This window comes from Cicer arietinum, chromosome 6 (genome assembly GCF_000331145.2).
Source record: "Cicer arietinum cultivar CDC Frontier isolate Library 1 chromosome 6, Cicar.CDCFrontier_v2.0, whole genome shotgun sequence".
Taxonomy (NCBI): domain Eukaryota; kingdom Viridiplantae; phylum Streptophyta; class Magnoliopsida; order Fabales; family Fabaceae; genus Cicer; species Cicer arietinum.
In genome coordinates, this window is record NC_021165.2 from 14,526,477 (window position 1) to 14,535,518 (window position 9,042).

A 9,042-nucleotide genomic window follows, 5' to 3' on the forward strand; every position below is an offset into this window, starting at 1 on the left:
TATTATGGTCCACCAACACCACATAGACATACACCTACAAAAATCTCGACTACATATTAGTTTTTATCAATGTCATAAATACAAATTCCGTTTATTCAATAGAACGCATAATTTATATAATTTGTTTAGAATTCATTGCACAACTCATGAGTCGGCGTATGTTGTTTTTGATTCCATGTATAATCTCCGGACTCAAAATTATATGGAGACAAATGGTAGTAGCACTAATTTAGACACAAATACTTCACTAATTGGGAACGACGATGAGAAACATGATCAAAACGAAGATCAACTGAAACAACCTCAACTTGTTCAAAGAATTAGACGAGTTCGACGATCTTTTAGAAGTAGAAATGGGGTCATTTAAGTGAATATAGTAAATTAAAATTTGATGTATACTATTTTTTCCCATTTAATATATTTTGTTAGATTTACTAATATAATTTAGTTTTTTAAAATTATTTTTATTATATTTTGTATTAATTTATGATATTTTTTATTTATTAGTAAATAAATAAATAAATGTATAGATGATCACATACTCAAGATACAACCTCCTAAAAGAAAGAGAGAGAAAATTATACTTTATATAACCATATCATCAATTAACGACTTTTTGAAGGTAAAAAAAAAATAGAATATTTTAATATATTAGTTTGAAAATCGACTTTTTTAAAGAGAGAAAATTCAAAAAAGAAATTCTTAAAAAAATTTGTAATATTGTGTGAATAAGTATGAATTTTTTTTATAATGATGGATAAGAATGGATTTGGCCTCTTTACATATTTTATTTATTTATCGTTAGCAACTCTGTTGACTATTTCGGTAAAAAAAAATGATGTTGACTGTTTGACTATTAATATAATCTAAAACATCTTTTTCTTTTCTTGAATAAAAAAAAAGGAAATAACTCTTTAATTAAAAAGTAAATATTAGTATACCCACTAAAAATAAATTATAGTTAAAATACTGAATTATTGTGGAGATAAGAATAAAAAAAAAGTATATTCAATAAAAAAAAAAAAGAATAACGGAAAGAGAAAAAAAAATCGGTACACGTGGCAACAACCATATTCTTTATAATGGGAATATATTGGGTAATCACAAGCCAACTCAAAAGATTCATAAATGTGTCAACTCACACCAACATCAACAAACAACAACAATATCAACAAAATAATTGTCGTTATCTTATCCTTGTTGTATTCTTGTTATATGTTTTCTCATTTTGAACACACCATAAAGCAAATCCCTAAAGGTGCATTGAAAAATTGAATTTTGATTTGGTTATCATATAACGAAAAGGAAGATTAGATTGTTGAAGTTTGATACAATGGGGGATTTGGAGAAACAAGAGAGAAATGTGGTAGAAGAAGAGAATGAGAAGCTGTTAGAGGGTGTTGCGGTTTTGGACTTTGATTTATTGTGTTCCTCTGTGGCTTTGAAAGCTTCTCAAGGGAAATGGGGGAAGCTACGAACCATGGAAGAAGATGATGAAGAAGAGGAAAATGGGGTTTTTGGTGGAGTGTTTAGGATGTGGGAGGGTGAACTTTTTGATTGCTTTGATAATCGTCGCATTGCTATTGAATCCACCTTGTAAGCAAAAAATTTGCATTCATATATATGTTATCCGTTAATTAATCATTTTTTATAAATTTGTTTTGTGATAAAAATCAAACATTTTTTTTTTTTATGAAAAAAAATGTCGGCAATAGCATACATAGCAAGTTTTAAGGAAATGTAGAGAGGGGAGGATTGGTTTTTAGTTCTTATGCATGCGGTCTAATTTTAATTTTAGTTTGAAGAATTGGAAATTTAACAAGGATTTATATCATACATAATGTCTTAAAATAATAGCCCATTTTGGTGTTGCAGTTGTCCTTGCTATCGATTTGGAAAGAACATGAAGAGAGCTGGTTTTGGTTCTTGCTACATTCAGGTACACTTGAGTTTGAGTATATTAGAAATTAATAAAAGGGTGTTTGTGCTTGTAAAACTGTAGTATAGTGCTTTAAGAAATTTGATTCAAATATTTGAAATTGCACTTTTATATGTTGAATTTGTCAGTTTTTTGTTTGGCTATGAAATTTGAAGTTTATTGTCTTATTTTGCAGGCAATAGTTTATTTGATTCTTACAATTGGTGCCTTTATTAACTTCATTGCATTTGCTGCCACAAGACGTCACTGCTTTCTCTACCTTGGAGTTTCCTTAATAGTTTTTGTTGGCGCATATTTAGGATTCTTTCGAACACTTACAAGAAAGAAATTTAACATCAAGGTGGGTTTTTTCTTTTGTAACTTCTTCTAAAGACTTTGTTATTAATATGCACTTATTAATTTTGACATGTGGAGGTGTACTTCGTCTTATTTTTGTTTCATAAATTGATTGAAATGTGTGATTATAATTTGTTTATTTATTTCTTGTTTTGCTTGATGTATTTCAGGGCAGTGAAGGTTCCTTTGACGATTGTATTTACCATTTTGCTTGTCCTTGTTGTACATTATGTCAGGTAATTTTTGAAATTCAATTCATTTATGAATTTGGTTATATTGATTTATTTTGTTTTCTTGTGAATAGGGCATAATAAAAATTGGAATACTTATTCATAGTATTGAATATTTTTTGATGTTTGAAATATGATGCAGGAGTCTAGAACATTGGAAATGAACAATGTTCAAAATGGTACATGGCATGGTCGAGGTGACACAAAATTCATAGGTGGTTTTGAGTTATTTCCTCCTCCTGTTATTTTTGTTAAGTCCATTAATGAGAGTTGATTTTAAAATAATGGAGAACATTATTTTACATTATCTAAGGAGATATGAGATAGATATTTATTTGATTGTGTACATTATTGTGATTATTAAATACATGGCTGAAAAAACTTGATATTGGTGGAAACAAAATATTTTAGAGTGATTATTAAATAAAAAAAATATTTTAAAGAAAAATAACTATTTTATGTTGCTTTCATTGAGAGTTGAACTCAAGACCTCCCGCTTACTAAACGGGTGCTCTAACCAACTGAGCTATGAAAGCTTTGTGATAAAAATGAGCGACTTTATTAATACATTGTTTAGTTAGCCTACCAAATAATCCCTTATATGAAGAAAGTATCTTCCATGTTTAAAAAATTCGAATGATTATTCTCGTCGACAACTCGTTCAAGTTTTGTTGAACTGATCTTTGTCAAAAGAAATTGACGGTTGAACTGATATTTTTTAAATACTATATATACATTTTTAATAATAAAAAATCACATGGGAAAATAATACATCCAAAAAACAAAATATTATTGGTAACAACAAAACCAAATATCAATATCACTAGAAATTATCTCATTCAGTTCAATATATACAAATTGAGTTATTAAATTACTTGCTCAAACAATTTTGTAAAATATTTTTCACTCTTGGACTTTTGTTCATCAAACAAATAAAAATTGATATTGCATACACACATATAAAACAAACCATTTCCACAATCAATCAAAGCAATTAAACATATTTTTACATTAAAAAAATAGTAATTAAACATATTTATATAAAAAAACAGTATAAACATATGGCAATTAATCAAAAACTGGGTCAGTTATTCGGTAAGTTGATACCCCGACCCGCTCCAAACTCTGCTCCAGCTCTCTGTGGTTCATCCCCCGCGCGGTAAACCGGAATCGTACCAGAGTTCGGCATAGCTTGATACACTTGTTGTTTCATACCGTCACGAGCCACCGTAGCCGTTGGACTATAGGGCTGTACTGGGGCCACATGCCTCATCCCCGCACCATAAACTTGACCCGAACCCGGAACCATCTGATGATACCCCATTGGAACTTGAGCTTGCATCACTGCATGATGATACGGTTGTTGAACAAAGGGATAATGCGTTTGCATATGAACCGGGTGAACCGGAGCACTCCCAGTTTGAACCGGGTTCGAAATATAATAAACTTGAACCGGTTGTGCATGATGATGACCCGAATAAGCAGCTTCTTGTGGTTGCGCGTAGTGAACTTGCGGTTGCACAACCGTTTCAGTTGTATTAATTTGATTCCCCTTGAATTCCGGGTCAGTAACCGGGTTTTCGGGTTTAGTTTTAACCGGGGGTAAATTCGGGATAGAAGGCACGCACAAAGATGATGACGTGGAACAAAACGGGGAAGAAACAATCGGGGCAGGAGAACCCGGATCCGAATTAGAAACATTGTCTTGTTGAATAAGGTGTCGTTCCTTGAGCCGTGGTTCACGAATATGTTGGATCGTTTCTTCGGAGTTATTATCCAACCCGAATAGGTAATCGGGTACTTCAGAAAGCATAGAAGAGGCTTCTGAGCGACCACGTTCGAGTCCCGAAACGCCACCGTTTAATGCGTCCATGAACCAATTTTCCCTTTTAGTTGAGCCGTTTAAGAGCGAGCTGATGCTGTTGGATCGAGAGTCTTCGCCTTCTGGGAAGAGGAAGAGACGAAGCCGAGCCGATCGTGGGTTGTCATTCTGTGCTACGCGGTCGTACTCGTCCATCATGTTCTCCACGTCTTCGTCTGTTGTTACTGTGATCAACGCGTCTAAGTCCTCGTTTGGTAGTTGGTACTTTGCCGTTATGCTGCTCGTGCCTGCACAATCAAATTTATTAAAAGAGATTATTGAAACGAAGAAAACGGAAGAAAAAAAAAGTGAGGATTTCTATTAATTCTAACCGGAGAGTTTAGAGAGCTTGTGGATAAGTGCGGGGAATGAGATGGAGCGGTTAACAGCAACGATTCGGGTGTCTCCACCAACGTAACGGAGCTGATTGTCGGAGGGACGAGGGAGGATCTTGCCGCCGAAACTGCACATGAAGCGGACACGTGGCAGGGGGTCTTGGTAGTGATCGGAGCGAGGGGAGGGGGTGACGGAATCATCGTCTAAGTGTGGGAGTGATGCCATGGTGAGAGAAGAAAAGGGAAAGGAAGCGTTGTTATTGTTATTGTTATTGAATAGTGAGAATAATAAGTTTAGAATATATTTGGATTCGGTGGGATACACGTAGTAGCATATTCCATTCCATATAGTGCTGGCAATGCCTAAGATGTTAAATCAAGGGAGTATTTATCAGTGACCGCCCCAGTCCCATACCCACTTCCACTTGTTGTCTCGTTCTATATGTTGCCAATTGCAATTTTTTTTTTTTTTTTTTTTGTAAAATTCAAAATGAAATATCATACCAATCATAGCATATAAATAAAATTTAATTTGATGATGCTTCTGGTATAAAAGGTAACTAATTTGAATTGCGTTAATCACTTTAAGTTTTTATATAATTTTTTTGGTGCAAAACAATTGGAATTTAAATTATGATAAAAGATTAATAAGTAACATATCTAAATTTTGGTTTTTTTAAATTTTATATTATTAATTTTAATGTATACTTTTTTTGACAAAACTTTACTGCGAATATCTCAAATAATTTATTTTTATGACATGTCTCGATTATAAGACTTTAAAATATTATTTTAATTTATATTTTAATAATTTAATTTAATTTTTTTATTAATTTATATATAACTGCAAATTAAATTATTAAATAATTAAATTATGAAATTAATAATATTTTAAAATATTGACAGTAACATATCATAAAAAAAAAAAATTAATTAGAACACGCAGATATAAACTTTTATAAAAAAACAGAAATTAAAAGTAATAACAAAAAATTTAAAAGGGCTAAAATTTTAAAAGAAAAATAGGAAAACAATATATTTAAAACAAATTACAAAAATATTTAACTCTAACATCTATTCCACTCACATTTGTTTATCTAATGTCACTATCATCCCAAAGAACAAGCCGCCCAAATTAAAAATTTAGGTCGAAGAAAGTCTGTGCTAGTGCAAAGACTTGGTGACATCATTTAGAGATACACAAAAAGATAGAAAATAAAAAAGTAAAAAATTAAATAACGCATATTTTTAAAATAATTCTATAATATATATAAGATTTAATTTATATTGACCAATAGTTTAAATATATTTTATACTATCAATAATTTACAATTGTAAAATTAATGAAGATATTTAATTTTTATTTTAATCATCTGTAAAATAATAAATAAATTAGTTTGTAATCTACTAATAATGTATAAAAATTAAATTAATATACATATTTTGTATATATGTCTAAGTAATATTTATTTGAGTTCTGGCCACCACTGAAAAATTTAATGTCTCAACAAAATTGAACTTAGTTATAAATATGTAATATCATATATGGATTATAGATGTTCACTTGGTTGGTTGGTTGGTCCCAATATTCGTTTTTATGAACTTGAATGGGCCTTCAAACTCATGTCCAACATATTAAATCTTCAAGACAACTTTTTTTTACAATAAAAATTACATCAATGGAACAATATTATTTTTTTAAATAAAATAATTAAAAATATATTAACTTCAAGTATAGTTTTAATCATATATCTTTATTTAGTTCTCTTTTTTATATTTGTTTTAGTATTTAATAAAAGGATAAATGTGTATATTTTGTAAAAGATTAAAAAAAGATAAAATTTAAAATAAATATTAAGTAAAATATAAATGATCAAAATTATATTTTAATTTAATTTTTTTATTAATTTATAATATTTAAAAATATTGTAAGTTAATTCATAAACAACATGATGCAATTGTATTACAATGGTCATTTTGTCATTATATACGATACATAGAATACAATAATGTCTATAAAATAAATTATACTTTATAATCCTTATAAATATCACACTTTTTAATTTTAATATTTACTGTCAAAACTAAAATTAAAACAATTATACTTTTAGAAATTAAAAAGTGAATTTTTTTTATAAAACTTAAAAATGAAATATAATTATTTTATAAAATAAAAAATATATTTAATTTTATTTAATATAAATGAATTTTACCACTAAACTTTTTTTTAAAAGCCACCATTTGTGTAAAAATACTTTAAACAATTTTTACTTAATAATTATTATCGCATTATTCAATGAATTATAAAACATTTGTCTTGTCATACTCGTCAAATTGATAATATATTATTAGGAGTATGCGCGTAGGAAATAATTTTTGTCGACAATGTATATACAATCATATATATTAAAATATACATATTTATGAGAATATTTTTAAAACTAATATAGCAAAGTAGTATTATTATAATATCATTTTGTTTGATTATATGTAAAAAAAAATCAAAATATTTGTACATCTATAAGATGATTATGAGATATTTATTTCTATAGTATAATTATTTGAGATTGAATTCAAACATTTTACTTGTGTGTTCGAAGAAAACATTATTTAATATAAAATGTACGTGTTATTTCATTTATTAAATTCCAAATTTACATAATTTTGAAGTTAAAATATGCCATTTCATTTATTAAATTCAAAACTTACACGATTTGAAGTTAAAATATGTCATTAATTTATTAAAAAAATCATTCATTTTTACAATGGTATGAAAATTTATTTACTATTTTATTTATAAAAAAATAATTGAGTCATTAAAAATACAAAAAGCTAGAAAATTGGACGCATCTCAACAAAAGGTTTCTTATTAGGGAAAATGGACAGCAAAGCAGCTTAAAGTATAAAATAAATTTTGACTACTACATGAAGTAAAAATTGTCAACGAATGGGAAACTGGGGTTTCAGTTTCTTGTGGTTCAAATAATGTGTGGCTATAACTGGTTGTTGTGATTGATAACATCATTTCTTTTTTGATATAAATATTCTGGCCGGCAAATTGAAGTAATTATTAATATTAAAATATTTTATTTTTTAGATCTAAAACAAATTAGTTAGTAGAGGCGGTACTTAACAATTCAATGTAGGGTATAACTCCATTTCAAATTTGTTTGTGCTACCCCTCGACAACAACATAAAAGAAAGAAGAGTTGTTTGTGGTACTCGCAATAGATGTGTTATTAGAGAATGTAAGAGAAATATTGTTCGTCTCAACACTTAGACTAAACATTCAATAGTCTATTTTATTTTTTTCTATATTTAATCATCTAATTTGCTTTAACAGTAAGACCCATCTTATATAAAGTTTAAAGTTTTTTTAATCAAAAAGGTTATATTTTTTAATAATTTTAATAGATAAATTTAATTATTTAAAATAAAAATTATCTAAAAAATATTAAATTAATTAATTTTATCGAGACAACATTATTTATTATTTATTGAAAAATAGTAATTATCCTTTTTTAAATAATAAAATATTTGGAGTAATGACAAATAACAAAAAGATGTAGAAGATTTTACCTTTATTTAATGTCACGGTAGTTAATCTACTATAATCACAATTGACTATGGTAATTTTATAAAAAATACTATTTATAATTTTTACTGTAATTGTGATATCTCTATTGTAACACCTTAATTCTAATAATTCTACTATAATAGTAGGACATATAAAAAGTGTTGAAATAGTAGAGGAGATGATGGGAATAGATCAGTACTAGGGATGGGAATAGGCTAGGCCGTCCGACAGGGGCTTATGGCCTGACCTACTTATAGTCTGGTCTGGTCTGACCTGTTTAATAAAAAGGTCAGGCTCAGGCTGTTTTTAAAGTCTATTTATGTAAATAGGTCAGGCTTGTAAAAAAGCCTATTAGGCCTGACAGGCCGGCCTATATATATTTTATATGTATTCCATTCTCTATTTTTTCTTCTTCTAATTTCCATTGCACTCACTCCAGCAAACATGTATGAAAACAACATATTTTTTATAAAAACCGATATTATTTATTTGTTACTTTATATTTTATAAAAATCAATACTATTTATTTGTTATCTTTATATATATTATTAGTATATAAATTTAGAAACCCTAATTGTTTATTATTACTGAATATGAGTTTGTTTGAGAGGTAATATTCTGAGTTGTTTGAGAGGATTTGTTTAGAGGTAATATTCTGAGTTGTTTGAGAGATAATAACAGGTGCGTTTGTTTCAATAAAAAATTTGTTCTTTTAAATCAAAAACTATTTTTTAGGGTTTAAAAGGTATTTGTTTCATATTTTT

The 9,042-nt window shown here is 28.3% G+C and overlaps 2 protein-coding genes and 1 non-coding gene across 3 annotated transcripts; 1 reads left to right on the forward strand and 2 right to left on the reverse strand.

Annotated features, from left to right (window-relative positions):
* Positions 1 to 1,129: 1,129 nt before the first annotated feature.
* On the forward strand, positions 1,130 to 3,270 carry LOC101504519 (protein PLANT CADMIUM RESISTANCE 10). The gene is made up of 5 exons (XM_004504913.4): positions 1,130 to 1,596; positions 1,876 to 1,939; positions 2,115 to 2,279; positions 2,446 to 2,511; positions 2,648 to 3,270. Exons 1-5 carry the CDS (start codon positions 1,334 to 1,336, stop codon positions 2,777 to 2,779), a joined length of 690 nt encoding a protein of 229 aa, XP_004504970.1. The 5' UTR covers positions 1,130 to 1,333; the 3' UTR covers positions 2,780 to 3,270.
* On the reverse strand, positions 2,968 to 3,041 carry TRNAT-AGU (transfer RNA threonine (anticodon AGU)). Its single transcript has one exon. It is a non-coding gene; the product is annotated as a tRNA-Thr (tRNA).
* Positions 3,271 to 3,465: 195 nt separating the features above from the next.
* Positions 3,466 to 5,073, reverse strand: LOC101499804 (uncharacterized). Its single transcript, XM_004504899.4, has 2 exons — positions 4,699 to 5,073; positions 3,466 to 4,614 (listed from the first exon to the last, which is right to left on the reverse strand). The coding sequence occupies exons 1-2, from the start codon at positions 4,925 to 4,927 to the stop codon at positions 3,590 to 3,592; spliced, it is 1,254 nt and encodes a 417-aa protein (XP_004504956.1). The 5' UTR covers positions 4,928 to 5,073; the 3' UTR covers positions 3,466 to 3,589.
* Between the last annotated feature and the right edge of the window lie 3,969 nt (positions 5,074 to 9,042).

Bases quoted from the DNA above. Each gene is read 5' to 3' on its own strand.
- LOC101499804 (XM_004504899.4), bottom strand. From the start codon at position 4,927: ATGGCATCACTCCCACACTTAGACGATGATTCCGTCACCCCCTCCCCT. The intron at 4,615-4,698 runs GTTAGAATTAAT...TTGATTGTGCAG, and splicing joins CAAGCTCTCTAAACTCTCCG to GCACGAGCAGCATAACGGCA.
- LOC101504519 (XM_004504913.4), top strand. From the start codon at position 1,334: ATGGGGGATTTGGAGAAACAAGAGAGAAATGTGGTAGAAGAAGAGAAT. The intron at 2,280-2,445 runs GTGGGTTTTTTC...GATGTATTTCAG, and splicing joins GAAAGAAATTTAACATCAAG to GGCAGTGAAGGTTCCTTTGA. The intron at 2,512-2,647 runs GTAATTTTTGAA...AATATGATGCAG, and splicing joins CTTGTTGTACATTATGTCAG to GAGTCTAGAACATTGGAAAT.